Consider the following 20989-nt stretch of genomic DNA (forward strand, 5'->3'; position numbering starts at 1 on the left):
CATTTGATTTTAATAATGTATTAGTAAATTATGAAATTAACATTAACTAAAATTAATAAATGCTGGAGTTTTTTATTTTAATTCTTAGTTCATGCTAAAGTAGTTAACAAATGCAACCTTATTGTAAAGTTTTACCAAAAACACAGTGTGCCTTACAAGGTACCATGCATTATGTGTGAAAGCAAAACAAATTTTAAAAAACAGTGAACAATAACCAAAAGAGTTTATTTTTTTATTTAAAAAAAAAAAAATCAATTTTAAAAAAATCAATGTTTAGTTGCATTCAAGTAAACCATACATCAAGAATGTTTCACAAAATTCAATTCAAACTCAAAGAAGTGTTGGTGATCAGAATGACAGAGAAAAGGCTCTGTAACTGAAGTTGGTGAACACATCGATTTGGTGACTGCTGCCCCCTACTGTCATAACCTGAAAGATGAATATTGGGTAAAGGTTACAATCGTTCCATTCACAAGCCTTAACTTTCACACACATAGCCAGTAAAGAAAAAAATATATAGGTATTACTGCAATTTGTAGCACCTGTAAAACTTTGATACATCTGACAATGTGAATAACAGGTACACCTACCCTATGTTCAGTGTTTTTGAGATTGAGAGCCAGTGTGTTGAGTGATGAAGGAGAGCAGGGAATCTGAGCTTTCACTGTACCTCCATGTAAACAGTGGGACACATTTGGACCCTCACCTACTGACATGATCTAAGCACAACCACAACATGATATATATATATATATAGTATAATTTTGATGATATATATATATATATACAGTATATATATATACATATATATACTGTATATATAGGATTATGGGGTTTTTTTCTCACCATGTCCTGGTAAAAGACAGCTTCTCTTTGACATCCAGGCAAAGGGAAGACAGAGGTGGGGGACATGGATCGGAGGTGCCATAAAGAGAGCGATGGGCCTCCACCACAGAGCTGAGAGGAAAAAGATAACATTTCATAACAATAGGGGCATTATGCCATTCCATCTTAAAATATATTGAGGGGCATTCCAGGAGAGCAGTACACCATGCAGATAATAACTGATATTTAAAAACAATTATGTCTATACATATCCAGAAAAATGCAGATATACTGGACATGAGATAAACAAGAAAATATAACCTGAGACAATAGTTTAACTGTCCCTGCCAACCAATCACAAGTCCATCTTACCATCCAATCAGAGTCTGTAGCAAGACAGCTAATCCACTTCCCAAACTGGGGGCGTGCGCATTCCTGACCCACCATTCCAGAAACAAATGTGAGAGATAGTGGGATTTCAGTGCTGTATTTTTTTCTTTTATGAGTCACGAATGCATTGTGTCAGCTTATTCGTTTATTCTTTATAAGTAGGAGTGTCTTACCTCATATTTGAAAACTTCAATACAGTGAACTGGCCGATTTGTCCGTGAGTCTGGGGGAGGAAGTTTATAGTCTTATTACACAATGTTTCTCTATTCCAGCTTTCATTTTCTCCAAAGAAGATTAAGGGATATAGAAACAATGCTGTGTCATTCACTAACCCCATATCCTCACAGCACCATCCTCTCCACCAGAGAGTATCTCCCCTTCCCTTTCTTTAAAGCACAGGCAGTGGATGTAGTCAGTGTGGCCCTTCAGTACAGACTGCAGAACAAACAACACAAAGGGAAGGAAAATGAATGGAATCCAACTGTGTAATATATTTATTTAAACAGCTGAACATGCAACAGTGTTTCCCCTAGGATTTTACCCCCCGAAACTACTAGTGTCGCGGAACGGGCGTGTTACGGATACATGGTGTAACATTTTTGGAAATCAAAAAGCATGTCTAATTGAAATTATGAAATTTATACAATTATTAAATTTATGACATTTTAAAAAAAAAATCCCACAAATTTTTTTTTTTTTCCTGGTAATCAAATGAAGGCATAAAACATTAATTTAATTTATTTTAATTATATGAAATTAAACAAACTTTTTGTCAAACAATGTGCTTCACAATGAGCTTTACTAGCTGTTAAAATTAAAACATGGAAGAAAAATTGATTATTCCTTAAAAATAAAGTTTTGATGATCATTTATTTGTATTAGTGTTAGTATTATTATTACATTGAGACAGACCTAAATTCTACTGTACAACGGTAATATATTTCTGTCAAGTTAATCCGAACTTTTATTTTGACGGGTTGCCTTGAAGACCTTTGAATTTCTGTGTTTATGACATGACGATAGTTTTTCTCAAATTAAGCAGTTAAATGCTCACGAAGTGACTTTCAGAGCAGATCTAGAGTCTGGAGATGAAGTGCATGCATTCATGTCCTCATAAAGGCAAAAAACAGCGCGAGCGTCACACGTGCTTCTGTGTGAGTGCAGGGCTGCCAACTTTTGAGTTTAGCTTGGAGTGAGAATTATGGGGTTGGGGGTTCGATGGGGGGTATGTGAAGAAAAAAACCTTGCATCACAAGTTGTGATTGTCAAAACATTTGGTAACTACACAGAATTTTATTAAGTTTAGTGACAACATGGTACAATGTTTAGTTACATGGTAGGCTACAATTACTGGTAGGCTACTGTATTTATTATTGCTTGACATCTTGATTCAATATCGATTCATTTGGATCGATTCATTTGAATTATTAGGTACATGTTAATTTTTCTCAAGAAAAGAAAAATCTCACTAATGCTATAAACATACAGAGAGCCCTGTCAGCTGGTATTATTATTAAAGGTTAAAACTAACCACTTTTGACTCCGGGTGCCTCGACGAAAGAATGCTTCTTGCTGCGAGTCCCACACCCATGCTACTGTATTCTTCACCAGCTCATTAAGGGGATGAAGGATTTGTAACAACTTGGGTATGTATCTGCCAACATAATACACCATACCAAGTACCCTTTTTAACTCACTCACATTTGTAGGTGTCTCTGGGGCGGTGATGGCGACACTCTTTCTGGGCTTGGAGTCACGCCCTGCTGACTGATAACCTGGCCCAGGAAGTGAAGGGAAGCCTGCCTGAACTTACACTTCTGGCGGTTGAGTTTTAGGCCAGATGCGCGGATTGTCTCCATCACCCTTTTCAGGCGGCGGTCGTGCTCTTCCAGAGTGGCTCCGAACACAAGTATGTCGTCCATGTAAACTACCGTGCCCTCGTGATCCTGCAGCAGTTCTTGCATCCTCCTTTGGAATATCTCTGGCACAGATGTTATTCCGAATGGGAGCCGTTTAAAGCAGTAGCGACCATTTGGTGTTATGAAGGTAGTTAACTTTGACCTTTCTTCATCTAGGGCCATCTGCCAAAATCCACTGGCAGCATCCAGAATTGTGTACACCTTACTTCCGGCCAGTTTGTGCAAGATGCTGTCTGTGGTCGGCAAGATGAACTTTTCCCTTTTCACGTTCTCATTCAGTTTAGTAAGACCTACACAGATTCTTACTTTTCCAGTCGGCTTAATCACAGGCACCATAGGCGCTACCCATTCTGTGGGCTCCGCCACGCGCTCTATTATGCCATTTTCTTCCATTTGCTTCAGCTCCTCTTCTACTTTAGGTAGCAGCGGAATGGGTATTCGGCAAGGCGCTGTATGGCTTTGCGTTTTCTCTTAGGACTATTTTTATGGGGTCTCCTTTAAGCAGTCCTAACTCCCCAAACACATTGACTTCTTCGATGTGTTGTATCAGACCCAGGCGGACACCAACAGATCTGCTCAGTATGTAGATCTTTGTAGACTTGTAGACTTTGCCACTATTACCCTAAATTAACAGTCTGTTATTTTTCTCTCTTTAGACTCTTGTGTCTTAGCTAGGAATTGCCCCAAATGGACCACTTTTCCTCCTGGACTTTCCAGTTTAGAGGTAACTGGACTAAAGCCGCGTTTCCACCGCAATTACCAGGAACTATTTGTCCCAGGAACTTTTTTCATAGGAACTTTTTTTGCCCCAGAACGGTTGCTCACTGCGTTTACACCGTGGACTAAAGTACCGGGAAGATTAGTCTGGTGACGTTGAACTGCGTGCGACTGCTCCTCCCAGTCTGCGCATACTTGTTTTGAGTTTTAAGTATTGAAGAGATTCAAGCTGTGCTGCTTTTGTGTGCGATCTATTGGTTTACTAACGAGGTAATTAACAAAACGGCAGAAAAGAGACGAACACTAATACCAAAGCGTATTCATTTCAGAAAGCTCGTAATGCTAGATATAGAAGTAGACAACGTTTGTTATCAGCTATAGCGGACATGACCGTGAGATGGATGGGACGAACGCGCGCCATCCGGCAGAGAGAACAAGGTAAAATAACCAATCAGCATGTTCAGCGCACAAGTCCCACCCCGAAAGTTCCTGAACTCTGAAAAAGTACTACCTCGCCAGCAGGGACTTTCTGGGGGGGAAATTTTTACCCCGGAACTTCATTTAGACCCTGGTTCCTGCAGTGTAAACACACGGAGTACCACCCCAAAGTTCCTAGTTCCTGGGGAAAGTTCCTGCGGTGGAAACGCAGCTTATGTTTGGAGGCGGCTATAAGGCGGCTATAAGTAGCCTCATTTATTATCGTTGTATCAGCACCAGAATCTATCTTGAAGCTAACTGGAGTATGGCATATCACTAGAGTTGTGCGCCATGGTGGCTCTGTATCGGTGATGCACTGTAGCCTCCTTCTTGGTTGTAGTCTCATCTAGTGAGCCTAAGAATAAGCTGTCAACTTCTTCAGTCACTTCTTGTATCATTCTGGTTTTGCATTTGTTTGCAAAGTGACCAATTTTGTGGCATTTATTACATTCTCTGTCTTTAGCTGGGCATTTGTCTCTTGCATGCCTGCACGCACATCTTCCACAGTTTTGCCTTCCATTTTCTTTTCGTCCTCCGGTTGCCTCGTACTGTGTGTTTTTCCACTTACTTTTATAAGACTTTGATTTAATTTCATCAACGTGCCCTGATGTGCCAGCCTCGCTGTTCTGTTGCTTCACTAGCTCACAGTGCCTGGCCATGAACTGCCTTTATCAGAGTGAGGTCACTTGTCATTTGTAGCTTCAATGAAAGATCTTTGTCTTAAATCCCTATGACCAGTCTATATCTTATCGCCTCATTCTCATGAAAGTCACAGTGAGCTGCGAGTTCATACAGGCGCCTCATGTACTGTTCAACGGACTCACCCGCCTCTTTCGTCCGCGAGTGGAAAAGTGCTCTCTCGAAAACCCCGTTCCTTTTTGGCACAAAGTGCTGGTCAAATTCCTCTTCCTCCAAGACGAATGATTTGTACACTTGTTCTGCCTCTGGGCCCATAGAATAAATCAATGCGCTGACCTGGACATCGGCTGGCTCTTTGTTAAACTTCGTTGCTACTCGGTACCTGGAGAAGCGTTGTTTCCAATCGGCCCAGTCCCTCGAGTCAGCGTCCCGTGTCGGTTCATTTCTGACACCATGTGAAGTGTTGCTATCTTCGTATAATATATATTTACGAGGAGACAGTAGATTGTCTTTAGCTCGACTTGTCGTAACCTAACACACGTGAATCTGTTGTTTACTTCCTGTATATAACGTACGTATACGTAGGTACTGATGTATGCTCAATCACAGATCGTAACAGGTTTACGTGACATAAGATAAATACGTCAAATATGGTCCCTGGAGTCTAACTGACCTTAAAGACGCCTGTCTCCATGTCCATGATGTGAATGTTATTGTCGCCGCCTCCAACTATTAAGCCGTTGTCCTGCAGAAAAATAACAGGGATCAAATTGCCAAACTATGCATAGACATACACAAATATATAAATGAACTTGTAGTAATGTAGTAACATAAATTAATGTTTTGTCAAACACTCCCATTTAAACAACCGTTAACTACAATATATGATTACATAAAAAAAGCATGTATTAGGGATAAACAAAACAAATAGTTCAAGTACAAACCTTCGGGTTAATGATCATTGCATTGATCTCTGGAATTTCAAGACTAGTCCTGTATAGAATGAGACATTGAACAAACATTTGAGGTGACATTCACACAATAATGAAAGTCAATAAATTGAATGTATGAATTATACAATTTGTTAACTACATTAGTTAACATGAACTTACAATGAAAAATACTTTAAAGCATTTAATAATCTTAGTTAATTTTAATGTCAACATTTACTAATATATTATTAAAATCAAAAGTTGTATCTGTTCATGTTATTTAATGGGCCTGAGCTAAAAATGAACAATTGATTTTTTATTTATTAACTAACGTCAACAAAAATGAATAAATATTGTAACAAATTTATTGCTCATTGTTAGTTAATATTTATTAATGCGTTAACTAACTGAACCTTATAGTAAAGTGTTACCAGTATATGCAAATCAGAAAGATAATCATTGACAGTCTCTCACTCATAATTGGGTTTCCTCGTCCATGCGGCTTTGGTGCTCTGCGGAGACATAAATAGAAGATGCGCTGACTGAGGTATTTTCTGCAAATATTACTGTTTTCACAGTGTCCGTATCCATATGCACAAAGCAAAACTATGAAAAGGAATAAGCATTTTTTTCAACCCAATAAAAACCCATTAACATTTACTGACTCTTACTTTTTTGATGAGCTCTGCCCAACTCCAGGCACTGATCTCTCCATTCCCAGCACTCAGGAGATGAGTGTCCGTGGAGAGTAGAGAGAACACCGGACCGTCATGAGCTGAAACAATTAAAAACCCTTTCACTTGTTAATGTTGCAATATTGGATAAAGGATCGAATATTCCCTGAACCATATACTCTAGGTAATGGTTGAGATTTAGATCATCTAGGACACATGTAGTGAAGGTAAACAAATTATCTGTTATAAATGGTCTAACCAGTGAAGTTTAGGATGGGCTTCTGACTCCCCTCTGATGCATCTGGACTCAGTGCAGCCGAGAGACTGTAAGAACAAAACTAGTAACTAAAAGAACACGTCAATAAGCATTCAACATCAACACAATCACCATATAACGTAGCCAGGCCTACATCAAGAAACATTAGGGGACATATTGACTAACGCCACTTAAACTGCTATCATAACTGCATGTTTAACCTGTTCTCTCACCTGAACACTGCGATCTCTCCATAGTTATTACCCGCTGCAAGGAAACGACCGCAGGGAGAGAAACTCTGCGAGAACACGGACATATGCAGGAGCTGGAGAAAGATTTTAAACATGTGTCACGAACACTGTTGACAATATGTTATAAACGTATAGGTGCACAAATGTAATGGTCTGCATATAAAACTGTATATGATACATTTGTGAAAACTGGTGAGCATCAATGTATTACGATGTAGGTTTCCTAAGTTATAGTTCGAGTGATTTAATTATCAATGCTGGCTTCTTATTCAATAAATTGAATAATATCCTGGTCGTATCACTTACCTCAACTGGACCCATCTTCCGGGAGTTCATTAAAGTAACTTGAAAATCCTCGTTTAATTTTCTATACAAAACCTTTTCGTATTACTAGTGCTGCTCGGCTGCTCATAGGTGCTGCTCGGCTGCTCATAGGTGCTGCTCGTTCAAAGAGCGTCGCGTAAATATGACGCAATTTACAACCTCCACAGACAGACCAGCTACAAGTTACCAAAAGCTGGTGCTTTGGCACTTGATTACTTTGGCACTTGATCTGGACTGAAGGACTCTTGAGTGTTGTTGTATTATATGATGATAATTGTTAATGTTTTTTTTTTTTTTTTTTAGCATTTATTAAAATAAAAAAAAGTTTATCAATCATCAAAATAAATGAAAAAAAAAAAATGCTACAACGGTTACCATGGTATATATATGTATATATGGTAGCGGATGATGTTAATGACCACAATTTAATTGTAGCACCAATTTACTTTAGTAGGCTATTGTGGGAGGAAAATTACCATGTCAAATTTCTGTAAGAGGGGGTCTCAGGTTATAAAGCTGTAATGCTTACTTTTTTCATTTTAAGACTTTCTCCAATACTCATTTAATATGACATCTGAACCGACTATAATGAAATTGGTAGGTTGATTTTCTCAAAGCATAAAAATAAAGTCACACTATCAAAACACTGATATGTTTATTTGAACATCTCATATAATAACAATGGTTCTAAAAAAGGTGTGAGATTGGGGCAGGGCCACCTCTTTATCTGAGAAAGCCGACTGAAAGCGTTCATTAAATTGGACACAGCTTTAAAGAATATACTGCTGTGTATTTGGTATCCACTTCAACTTCAGCACCACAAACTAAAATTTCAGACAAGAATATTCTACTGCCATTTTATTATTCACAATTCTTTTTTCCAACAAATAAACAAAGGAACAGACTCGGTCCACATATGCAGGAACAGAATATCGTCCATTCTGATCACCAAATTACAGACGTTCATCTACATTCAGAACAATGTAGCAGACAGAAAACCACTGAACATGTGTGATTTTGTGTGTATGTGTATGTATACAAATAGCATCTGTTGGCACAGAGCAATGGTTGATGAGAGCTTCAGTGTCTCAGCTGGCCTCCTTACATTAATTACAGCATAATAAAGGTAAAAATAAATCCTCCCTTTTGGGATGAATTACAAATAACCAAGTTTCAATAGACCTTCCTCTAATAATGGTGAAAATGTCACCATTACAACTAGTCACATTTCTAGTCTCATCCATGTGATACTGAGATGATCCAGTCCAGTGAGAGTCAGAAAGGAGAGAAAACAAAAGAAGTGTACAATTATTCACTCATTTCCTCCGTCGACTGTCTGGAGATCTGCTTCTCGACTTCCTGCTTGCACTGTTGATGGAAAACAGAGATGTAGATCAATATTAGTAATAGCAACGGTTGAAAATTATAGTATGTGCTGAAATACATAGGTCAGAACTGACCGTCGAGAGGGTGGAGAATGTGCAGGTCTTCGTTGCCTCGCTGGAGGGGAGTAACTGAGTGACCTAGAGTCTCTCAATGAGTCTGCTGGCACTCTTTTGGGCCGTGGAGGACTGCATAGTTAAAAAAAAAAATAGTTAGACGGTGGTTTAGAGTAAAGCAGCAAAATGGGACGTAAATGTTTATTTTGCCAATTTGTGTCTCTAATGTGACTTATTTCAGTGGGATAAGGGATATTGAATTGGGGGACTTTTTTTTTATTTCCCAAAGATAATGCTACACAGATACATAGATGGGTTCATGTGGATCAGCGTGTACTGTGAACCGAGACACTGAAAACACTATCATGAGCTGCTTGCATATAAATGAGCACAGTACTGGGCTTCACTTTGAAACATGCAGTGCATATAATTCTTTAAACGCAGCCTTTATGATTTGATAATGGCAGGCCTACTATAGCTTAAAGTAGCTTACAGTAGCTTAAAATATTGCCCTGTTGGATCATGCTCATAAACTGAGAAAGTAAAGTCAATTTTGATTCCCTGTTGACTCAAGGTGGAAAATCCATTATTCCTTTAGTAGAGCAATAAAACAACAATTAATAAAACGGGAAAAACATTCTACCTTTTCTTCTCTTCTTGCTCACTTTCTGATGAGGATGATGACGACGACGACGAAGCTTTGCTTTTTGCCATCTTGCCAGCATCTCTATTTGTACTTGCTTTAACACCCCTGGAAAAACAAACATTCAAATTAAGTTCCATCTATTAAACTGAACTACATAAACGCTAACTGACTATGCACTTACCCTTTTCCTTTCTCTGTTTCAGTGTCTGAGCTGTCTGATGAGGATGATGATGATGATGATGATGAGGACGACGATGATGATGATGATGATGAGGAAGATGAAGAACTTGAGCTGCTTCTCTGCTTCTTCTGCTGTTGGCCAGAGCTCTCCTTCTCTGGTTTCCCGTTCACTGCAGTCTTTCCTTTCATTGATGGCTCGTGGTGCCGCTCATGGACAGATGACGGGGTCTGGCCTCTTAATCGGTCACCTGGTGTATCCCTGCTTTGTGATTGGTTGGTCGTTGGTGATCTAGAACGGGCAGGAAGTTCACGGGAGTGAGAGCGATTATGCAATTGATTAGAAGGGAGACGAGTCTCACGATGAGGGGAGGGAGATGGATGTTTGGAGTTCCTTTCTGGTTGCTTATTTCTTGTCTGTTCATCAATTTCCCTTGATCTCTTTTTATCTGCATCTGTTGACTTTAACCCCTTCATCTGTCTTTGAGGAGAGGGTGAGGTTGAAGAGGTCGAACTGGAGGATGAGGATGATGAAGACGAGCGGCGTGGAGGAGTGGGATCTTTGGGTGGTGCCCTCCTTCTTTGTTCTTGCTCTCGTTCTCTCTCTTTCTCCTGTTCACGCTGCCTCTCTCGCTCTCGATTCCTCCTCTCCTGCTCTCTCCCCCTTTCTCTTTCTCTTGACAACGAACGACTATTTCTGCGCCGACGTACTGGAGAGGGTGAACGACGAAACCTAGGTGTAGAGAGAGAAAAATGTTGTAATAACCGCACCTACAATACATTTTTGTTATTATATTAAACTTAATTTAAAACTCTGCTAATTACAGTGTAACAGAGTGTAGCTCAAAACCCCCTAATGGATTCATCTAAATAATAATAAATACATTTTATATCGGTAAGTATTTCTTTTTGAAAGACATTCATACTTTGTGACAGTAAGGATTTAATGTTTCCAAATATTTTTATTTCAAGTAAATGCTGTTCTTTTGAACTTTCTATTTAACAAAGACATCTGAAAAAACTTACCACATGTAGCAAAAATTCTTGAGCACCAAATCATCATATTAGAATGATTTCTGAAGGATCATGTGACACTGAAGAAGACTGAAGTAATGATGCTGAAAATTCAGCTTTGTCATCACAGGAATAAACAATTTCCCTCTATCAAAACAACTGCATAGAACATACCTGTCTGAGTGCCAGAATTACAGTTGAGGCATTAACTTGCTCTAAATAGTGTATTCATAAGATTCTATACATCTGAATCAGTTTCAGGGAAATCTGTAAGAAGGGATTTTGTTCATTTCAACTGCTTCTGAAGCTACCAAGAGGTCAAATACAGTATTACAACTACATGCATGTAAAAAGTTTCATGTCTCTTAGGGCAGTGTGGTTGCTCTCCCCACACTTTATTATTTGTATTCAATAAACCAAGATTTGCCTCACCAGGATTGTAGTGGAAGTATTAGAATTTCTCCTTGTAAAATGTGAAGCATGGTCATAGACCAAGCAGTATCCACTGCAAAGGGGCATATTTTACGGAATCACTGATTTTACATTAAAAAAAAGACATTCAAAGGATCATTTTTACCTTACAGAGCTTTGTAGATGTACCTTTTTGAAATCCAAAAGTGAAATAAAAGTAATGCACTAGCTAAATGGCCATGTTTTCCTAATAATTAATACATTTATAGACTATCAAATCAAGTTGTTGGCATTATTACTTTTATGTGAATAAATAAAGGTACATTTATAATTTCTTAATTTGTGAAAAGTGCTTTTTCCTGTCACCATGATATAATGCAACAAGGATTGCTAAATTCAAAGTCCAACAGATTTTTATAATAGACCTACTCTGTGTAAAGATAAAATAATGATACTGGAATCTTTCTAATGTTATTTTCCTGCTCCTATAATTTGGCTCCATGTCTCAAGTGAAAATTGCCATTTTGAAATATGTCACACTGCAAAATCACTCAACAACCCATTTCCATAATGCCTACTGCGACTACTTTTAATGTTTAGCTTTTCTAAAAAAAAAACATGGTAATCTGACTAACCTGTAGGGAGGACTTTGTCTTCGAGGACTCCTGGATCTGCTGCTCCTCATTCTCCTATCCCTGGAACGCTCTCGTTCTCTGTCTCCTGGCCTTGCTCTAAATCGGTCCCTTTCTCGTTCTCGGAGACGTTCTCGGCTGCGATCCCTTCTGAAAGGAGATGAGTTTCGTGGAGGTGACGGTCTTCTCGCTCCTCGTCTAGGACTGGGGGAACGCGAATGTTGTGGGTCCTGGTACTGTCGTGGTGGGGTGCGTTTTGGTGAAGGCCGAGCTACTGTCTGTTTCACCTGTGACACGTTGTTCCTTTCTTTTCCCCTCTGAGACAAAGGCGACATGTCTTTCTTTCGGTCACTCTGTCGATCTCTTCCTCTGCCAGGAGAAGGGCGTGACGACTCTCGTTCCATCTCTGACGGGGGGTATCGCTCGCCTCCACGATCTCTGCTCTGAGATTTGGGTTCTTCTGAAGGCGTGTACTTGTCCCGGCCTCTCTGAGGGGGTGAAGGAGGCGGGCTGGAACTCTCGGTGGGAGTGTACCTTTCTTTTCCACGGTCTTTGGTTCCTGTGGAGGGAGACGAGGAGTTTCCAGGTCTCCGGTCTCTCTCCACATCTAGTTGTCTCTTATCAACGTTGTCCCTTTTTCTCTGGGGCTCAGGAGGTGAGCTCTGTCTTTGTGTGGCAGGGTACACCTTCTTGCCTTCATCCCTCTCCCCATCCCTTCCTCGATTCTCCTTCTCTCTACGTGCAATAGCCAGAGCGATGACAGCGTTAGGAACCAACTTACTGGCTGTGCTGCTGTCTTTTGAACTTTTCTTTTTTTCATCATCCGAGGATGATGACGATGAGGATGAGGAGGATGATGATGAGGAGCTGTCACTATCACTCTCGCTGCTGCTGTCACTACTGCTGCTGCTGCTGCTGCTACTGCTACTACTACTTGCAGCTTTGTCTTTCTTCCCAGGCTTTTCCTTTTGAGTCTCTTTCTCCTCCTTTTGGTCTTGAGGACTCCTCTCCTGTCTCTTGTCCTCTTCAATTTTCCTGTCTTTCTTGCCAACCTCTTGCTCTTGCTCACTTCCTCTGGCACCTCGTCTGTCCTCAGGTTGACAGCTAAAAGAGGACTTTCTGTCTGATCGAGACACCTCTTGGCTTCTGGTGCGGTTTCTCTCCTTTTCTCTGTCGCTCTCTCTGGCTTTTCTCAGAGCCTCTTCCTTCATCTCCTCCTCTCGTCTTCTGTCTTTGTCTCTCTGTTCTGCTCGCTCCTTCTCCAGTTCACGATCTCGTTCTTTTTGCCCTCCATTGGCGTAAGGTGAACGTTTAGCAGGAGACATGGAATCATTAGATCGGTTTCGGTCTCGTTCCTTCCCTTTATCACTCTCCCGTCCTTGGTCATCCTTTCTACTAGACAGGATTGTTTCTCTATCACTATTCCTCTGTCTGTCTCTTGCTCTGTCCCCATGGTTCTCCATTTCCCTGTCCCTCAGGGAAGCTTCCTTCTCTCCACTGTGTCCTCTTCTCGTTCTATCTTTACGTGGAGGAGACGGGGATGAGGATGAGTCATGTTTTCTTTGACCTTTGTTCTTTCTCCCATCATCCCCTTGGTTCTTGTCTCTCTGCAGCTTAGGAGTCGGAGAGCGAGACGAAGAGTCACGCCTTTTCCGCTGAGAGGGTTTCTGTCTCTCTTCGCTCCGTTGTCTTCGGTCTAGCTGCTGCTTACGTGGTGGAGATGGTGAAGAGGAGTTGTGTCTTGTCTGAAGGGGTTTCACCCGCTCTTCACTCCGTGGTCGTCTATCCCCCCTCTGCTTTGGTGGAGGAGATGGCGATGAAGAGTTGTGTTGCTTTCTCTGTGGTTTTTCTTGCACTTGTTCTCTATCAAGTTTTTGGCCTTTGTCTCTTCTGTTGTGCTCAGGCGTTCTTGAGCGTCTTGGTGATCTCTAAAAGTGAGGAAGACAGAATTAGAGAAATTGCAAAAACAATTTTTTTTTAAAAAAAATCAACTAGTTAAAGGTTTGCCTGAACAACCGCTTGATTAATCTGGCTCAAGGAAGGCCTAAATAATTAGGTCAGTCATCAAACATTTGTATGACAGGTTCTTGCGTTAAATGCAAGAGTCTCTAGATGCATTTTTAAATGTTGGGCTATTTTTAACTTGACATGCTATTTTAAAACAATGCTTATGGCGAAGTGCTCCAAAAAAAACGATGCGAGATGCGACAATGGCCAAAGACACCATCTGAACGTGTTTGGCTGCAATTTAACATGGACATTGTGTGTAATAAAGAAAAAAATATATACACAAATTATAAATTAAATTAATTAATAAAATATAAATAAGTTTAAGGTAAGGTAACAGGAAAGACCATATCTAAGAATTAGTCGAATTCACTAATCAAGTGAAAGGAATAAATCAGATTAAACTAATACTGTGTGCATATGCTTCTAAGACTTCCAAAAGAACAAATGAATTACCTCTCTGACTTCCATCCTCTTTGGACTTTCCTCAATACGGCCGCGTCGCCTCCTGTCAGGGGATCTTCCTTTCCTCCCCTCATCTGGACGAGAATCTGATTTATTCTGCTGCTTCCCTCTTTGGGGGGATTGGCTGAAAACAAAAAGCATGCATATATATATAAACATGAACTTTCACTAATTAAGACCATTTTGATAAACTAGACCATCTCAAACGCTGAGCACGCATTCATACATTTTCCATATAATTTAAACCTATTTGAAATAAATCTATTTAAAGGCACACTGTGTAATTTTTCACCACTAGAGGTCGTTTATTCAAAACAAAGGCGTAGCTTGATGACGCCTTGATTTCATGGAATCATGAGAGTTGTTGTCTTCACCTCTACAGCCGGTGGAGAATACGACGGGACTCGGGCAGAAATCATATTCATGGATGACCGGTAATGTATTAAAGATTTACTAACATTACGAAAGCAGTTGGAGTCGAACGAGGCCGCTGGAGCGATTGCTAATGAGAGACAAGCACGACACACAGCTCAACAGCAGTGGAGCTTTTATTATGCCGCAGACCACTTCCGCTTCTTCCGGTCATGTGTATGTGGGGTAACGCAGCGCTGTTTTAACATATTAGATACATTTGAGTGTGATCAAAGTTGTTATAATGCTACTTTGTGCGTTCGCTCTGCGGCTACTATATGAGACACTTGTTGCACACTGCAGTGAGCTAGATCGGTATTAGGCATGGTAAAAATGGTACTCGCGGTAAATCAAGAACACGAGATTTAAACAAAAAGACTAATCATTGCTATACAGCTCAACACAGTTAGTTTTCTGTTGATGAATGTATCCAAACAGTTGCTCACTTGTCTAATAAAACACATAATATATTAAAGCATCTTTAGTGTTTCCATGGTTTCTACAAAATAAAACCGGAAATCGAGGGTAACGCGTGTATGATCTCATTGATAGGTGATGCACAGACATGGTCCGTGTCCTGGTTAAAACTGCTAATTTCTCTGGATTTAAACATTCTTAGAAACATTTGGGATAATGCAAGTACACAAATCAACAAAATATATAACATTGTTCTAGTGGTTTTTAAATATTTTGATCCAAAAATCGTACATAGTGTGCCTTTAATGGGGGAAAAGGTTGGAAAAAGGTTTTGCAAATGCAGTACGAAAAAGATAAAAGGCAACTCAATGTAAAGAGTTATCCCTTAGTACACACTATAAAATGACAAAAAAATAGTCATGTCGTGTAGTGTGCACATGGCCTTATTTATTGTCATGTTACCTGCGAGTTGGGCTGGAAGATACACTCTGTTGTTTTCGGCTCTTATTGGGAGGAGCCTCATTGTCACTCCTTTTTCTTTTTCTTTTGGATGTTTCCCTTTCATCTGACGAACTGTTGCAAGTTACATTATAACAATTAAATGTGAATAAAGAACGCGTCATCTGTTCACATGTAACTTAAAACAATGAGGAGAAAACCTACCTCTCAGTGTCACTCTTCACTGACCCCTCCCTAAAAGCAAAGATTTTTGTTATTTGAGCAATAAAAATAAAAATAAAATTGTACCGTGTCTACACCGGATGCAACAAAGCGACCATATTAAATCCATTTGCTCTATGTTCAGATGTAGCGTGAGTGCTTGGAGTACGTCAAAAATAGACCAGGCATTAGTTTACTGTCAGGAATTTGTTGTGTAAAGTTGCACTGTGTCCAGTGTAGAAAATATCACCGAAGATTATAACGGATTCTATTTGCTTTAGTTGCGTCGCTCACGTCTGGTGTAGACATGGTGTTAGGGGAGAGTGGGGCATTAGATGTGTCTGTGGGTAAGCTGTGTCACCACCTTTATTTAATTAACTGTGAAAATTTGTCATTGAACATATAAATCATAAACATTTTATTGCTAAATGCTAAATCAATAAAAAAAATTGACATGTAAAAATAAAATAAATTGCATCTCAAAATTAATGTATCCAGGTCTACAAATATTTATAAAAAATTACACTATGTTTATTACCACATGAACATAATATTGAATTAAACCTTCTCCTGGCTGGTTTATGAATAATGTGGAGCAAATTAAGACTTGAGAACAGTTTGCAAATTAAAAATATAATTCCCACATTCATATATTTAATTTGAAATTAATTTTGAAATTGTAATATTTCATACTGACTCAATTAAATAGATTTCACAAAATAAATGTAGGAGTATTAATTAATTTTACCCAATTTCTTCTTGCCAAGAGGGCAACAGAAGAATAATTAACAGCATATTGTTATGTAATGGAACAAAATTAAAAGCATTAAATGAAACCTTTTATTTTTCTTCCTCTTGTCCTTTTTCTTCTCTCGCCGAGGGGAAGGTGAGGGGCTCTCAGAGCTAAGAGTGAAAATTGATTTATAATTATTCTCTTTAAACTTATGTTAAGCATTCCAAATTCCTCCTTTATTCTCCAGTTTACCTTTCTCTGCCTTTGATTTTCTTTTTCTTCTTCTTCCGGCTCTTTTTTCGCTCAGTAGATGAATCTGAATCATCAGACTCAACAATCCTGAAAGAAAATGGTGAGAAACATACAGAACAGTAAGTACTTAGATATGGTATAACGCAAAGGCTTTGACTTCTCAAAAGATAAAGTACTCACTGGTACTTCTGCTGCTGTTTCTCTCTTTCCAGCCTCTCCTGCTCCCTCTTTTCCTTCTCTCGCTCCTTCCGGTCAGGATGAAAAGATGAGCCGTCAACGTAGTCAGAGCTGATACCGAACGCTTCTCTCAAACGGTCATTTTTTTGCTGGTTAGCAGCTGCCAGAGCATGCGTCTCAGTCACACTGTTAAAGAGTGCAAAATGTAGATGAAAAAAAAAAATCTAGTAGCAGTGCACAGAAAAAGGCCAACATAAAAATCTAAATGTCCGTTTGAATGGTCTGAAGTAATACTCACACTGGCTTCTCTGTTGGAAGAGGTGCAGGTTCTTCTCTTTCTTGCAGCATCAAACGAAAGGTGTTGACTTTCTCTTCGATCTCCTCAGCAGAGTACCTGCCACACAAGAAGAACTGGTCAGAGGTCACTCTTAAGATCTCTTTGCTCTTTAAGAATGATCATAACAACACAAAAACATGTTTTTGAAAAGTCTCTTGTGCTCACCAAGGATGTATTTATTTGTTAAAGCACAGTCAAAACAGGAATATTGTGAAATATTATTATTATTAAAAACAACTATTCTTATATATTTTAAAATGCAATTTATTCCTGTGATGGCAAACCTGATTTTTCAGTCATACGATCCTTCAGAAATCACTCGAATACTCTGATTTGGTAATTCGTACTGAAACTTTTACCGCTTAGATATTTAAACTTTTTTTGTTGTGACTGACATGTTCGTCGATTTAAATTTGATACTGAGAGTTCAGAAGCCACTGGGAGGAAATACGTAGGCTACATTCTCTATGTGCAGATCATTAACACAAAATCATATGAAAAATTCTCTTCAGGGGTGCGTTTCCCGAAGTTGGCTAACGATGCTTTCGGGAAACGCACCCCAGATTAGGATCTCATCTTACCCCTGCTCCTCCATCATGTCCTGCAGCTCGGCACATTTCACCTCCAGCTGTCTCTTCCTCTGATGCTCTAGGATTTCAGCATTAGGTTGTCTGTTCAGCTGGCTCTCCAGTCTCTCTCTGTCTTTCTCATCCCGTTCTCCTCCGCGCTCATCCCTGTTCCTCTTCACGCGTACGCTAGAGAGATTCCGCTGAACGTAGCCGTTCGTGCCACTGCCTCGCGGCGTGGTCAGCCCGATGCCATTATACATCTCTGCTCTGAGAGTTCAGAAAGAAAATGAGAACTTGGGGGGCTTGTCTGAAGTATAAAATCATTGGCTACCCATAAGCCAATCACATAACGCAATCATCTCTCTCTCCAACTTAAACATCACCTCCATTCAAAATGTTTAACAAACAGTTTTCTTGTTCGGGCTTCAGTTTGCAAATGCCGGGTATATTCTCCACAACAGAGCGAATTGCATCCCATATCTCCATATCCGCGGTCGTTTTCGATTTCCCTAACGGTACCTAAAATACAATCTTAGGCCCCGTCCACACTACTGCGTTTTCGTTTAAAAACGGAGACCTTTTGCTACGTTTGCACCTCCCGTCCACACTAAAACGGCAAAAACGGAGACCCAAAACGGAGAAGTTTAGAAACGCTGCCGATCCGTTTTTCGTTTTGAAACTCCGGAGGGCGTTTTAGTGTAGACGGGTCAAGACGGAGGACTTTAGAAACGATGACGTAGTAGAGGCTCCCGCTCGGCTCTATGATTGGGTGTCATCAGTCATGGCGTATATCTTTGCTAGCAGCTGTTGTACAAGTAAATTCTGCATTTTACAACGCTATAACTGCCTACATGCGCCGGAGTCAAGCTATTATTCGAGCGATCTGTGACAATTCCCGTGTGCAGCGGCGGCGTTGACCGTACATGGAGCGTCGGTTTGGGGTTAACCCAGAGCATGGTGGGATAATTTTATCAATGAAGTTGTGTTTACACCGGCACGCGCATGCCCAGTGTTGGTGAATGGTCACGTGATCCGCGTTTTCAGTCGTTTTAATGTGGACGGAGATCAATTCTAATACGCAGCTAAAACGCTGGTGTGGACGGAGATCGTATTCGTTTTAATTCTCCGTTTCTAAACTAAAACGCAGTAGTGTGGATGGGGCCTTAAACTCTGCGCTTAAAGTCTACGCCACGGCTCTCAGCCCGCCCTCTGTTCGTTGATTGGCCGGATGTTTTCAGGCCGGAGGAAAACTGAGAGATAGGTCGCTAACTCAGACTGAGTACAGAAGCGAACTGAAATTGAGCGGAAGTACGAAGTCTGACGTAGTCAGGCTACTAAGGGCTGCCTTGATATTGCGCAAGTCTTGAGTGGATTTATCCATTTAACCCTCAGAGACCCAAGCAGAACTGCAATGGTTGTATGAAGCAATTGAATAATACCACAACAGTAGCAGACACTCTGAAATGTATACACTGAAATGTATCACAAAAAAAACGTTTTGGAGGGGGGAAGTTGCATACTTTGCATATAAAACAGCTCCCTATACTCAGACAAAATTGCACCAGTCAGCTGACACAATTCTAGTTACAAATTCTATTCTATTTACAAAGTAAGTTTTGACATGTAACACCTTTTATTTTATTTCTATGTATCTACTCACTGGACATTTTTTAACATGCACAAATGAGACCATTTTCCTAGCAAAAATAATGCTGAGTATTAGGGTTAAAAAAATGCTATTGTTTACACACAATGGAACATATGAATGGTACAAATGATTCCTTTTTCCAGCTCTTTTCTAAGCTGTTTTGTCAACTTTTCACGACTGTATTCTTACTGGTTGATATTGAGTATTATTGTTTTATTCATTTGTGTGCAGAACTGTGTTGCGAGATCACTTAGCATAGCAAAAAATAAAATAAAAAAAATAGTGGTGAAATTGTGCAAGCCTAAAATGCCCAGAATTTAAATTTTGCAACGTTTTTCCAAATTATACCCCGAAGCAAATTTTGCCTAAACAATAGGGTTTTCATTTTATTTTCTACAACTAATGGCTTTCTACAGACATGTAAAAAAAAAATGCATATCAATGCTTGGGTCTCTGAGGGTTAATGTGCTGGGATTCACGAACCACGTTAGTCCAAAAATAGACAGATTCAGCACTTTGTCTAAGACATGGCCGGGGGAAAAAAAACATCTGAATTAGGCTCATGAAACCACACGAGTATGGAAAGTAAAGCAGTACGTTTCAATATATAAGCAAGACAACCAAAGTGTTATTTGTAGGTCATTTACAGAGACTTGTGCTGTGGTATGTTCTACACAATTGATCAAATGATGTTGAAACGTGCTCAAAGTTATGACAATGAATCACAATAAGCCACCCAAGAGAGCATTAAAGTCGTGTTAAACGCTCCAAATATCCCATAGTATGCCCTACATGCTGTCTAGGTAGGCGGCTCATTGTATTTTAACAGAGAGACACTGTATCGCGAGCATGAGATGAAGAACGGTCTTAAACCAGCAGCAGGCCGAGGCCTCCTGTACTGCTAATACTTCCTTCACACCGCTGTCCGCTGATTCACTTTCACTTGTGCTGTTTATGTTGTTATACATACTAAATACCACCAGTGTTTACTTGTATAACAGAATTTGGTTTGTTTTAGCGCGCTAACTGTGTCTTTGGGGTAACAGGACCACTCTACAGTACAGCATGCTAACTGGCCATTATCGTTAAGCTTCTGTTACGTGTGCGCTACGTACCTCTGTGATTCCGCTCAGGGAGAGAACAAAAGTAGAACCTTTACAGACCAAAGACCGAGCAAATGTGCCACTGCTAGCGGATTCCCAACGATTCTATATCAGATAATCCTTGTAAAAATAAAAACGATGTACGCAACGTTGGCTAGAATGAACAGGTAACGCTCATTTGGACGTCATCGTGTCGATCTCGCGAGAAATTTCGGGGAATGACTGTCGACTACATTTCCCACAATTCCATTCACGCACTTCTTCTTCTTCTTTTTCCTTTTATTGGCAACCGCACTTAACAGTGCATTACTGCCATCATCAGGTAGCTTGAAACAGAAACACTTTCCTATATTTCTTAAAGGAGCTGTTTGTAAGATTGTGGCCAAAACTGGTACTGCAATCACTTTCAAATTACTGTAGAGCGGTGTATCCCCTCCCCCTCCCCCCTAGTCTCGCGTAGCCAGACCTTCAGACTGACGGCTGAAGG

General features: G+C 40.0%; 2 protein-coding genes across 4 annotated transcripts; both read right to left on the reverse strand.

Moving 5' to 3' along the window:
• Positions 1-286: 286 nt before the first annotated feature.
• Positions 287-7481, reverse strand: thoc6 (THO complex 6). Its single transcript, XM_056255257.1, has 13 exons — positions 7387-7481; positions 7063-7154; positions 6833-6897; positions 6571-6674; positions 6374-6411; positions 5912-5960; positions 5641-5712; positions 1548-1650; positions 1389-1438; positions 1198-1260; positions 847-957; positions 591-719; positions 287-429 (listed from the first exon to the last, which is right to left on the reverse strand). The coding sequence occupies exons 1-13, from the start codon at positions 7414-7416 to the stop codon at positions 349-351; spliced, it is 987 nt and encodes a 328-aa protein (XP_056111232.1). The 5' UTR covers positions 7417-7481; the 3' UTR covers positions 287-348.
• Positions 7482-8247: 766 nt separating this feature from the next.
• srrm2 (serine/arginine repetitive matrix 2) lies at positions 8248-20727 on the reverse strand. Of its 3 annotated transcripts, none has more exons than XM_056255239.1 (14): positions 20515-20727; positions 17764-18013; positions 17144-17239; positions 16849-17031; positions 16669-16755; positions 16521-16586; positions 15687-15716; positions 15486-15599; positions 14187-14319; positions 11727-13651; positions 9671-10399; positions 9487-9594; positions 8865-8975; positions 8248-8772 (listed from the first exon to the last, which is right to left on the reverse strand). In XM_056255239.1, exons 2-14 carry the CDS (start codon positions 18009-18011, stop codon positions 8721-8723), a joined length of 3882 nt encoding a protein of 1293 aa, XP_056111214.1. In that variant the 5' UTR covers positions 18012-18013; positions 20515-20727; the 3' UTR covers positions 8248-8720. The 3 variants fall into 3 exon arrangements, with proteins under 3 accessions (XP_056111214.1, XP_056111215.1, XP_056111213.1); XM_056255240.1 differs by having other exon boundaries at positions 15486-15596; positions 17764-18018; XM_056255238.1 differs by having other exon boundaries at positions 17764-18018.
• Positions 20728-20989: the final 262 nt, after the last annotated feature.

The sequence above is a fragment of the Rhinichthys klamathensis genome, unplaced genomic scaffold (genome assembly GCF_029890125.1).
Source record: "Rhinichthys klamathensis goyatoka isolate OS25496 unplaced genomic scaffold, OSU_Roscu_1.1 h1tg000119l_1, whole genome shotgun sequence".
Taxonomy (NCBI): domain Eukaryota; kingdom Metazoa; phylum Chordata; class Actinopteri; order Cypriniformes; family Leuciscidae; genus Rhinichthys; species Rhinichthys klamathensis.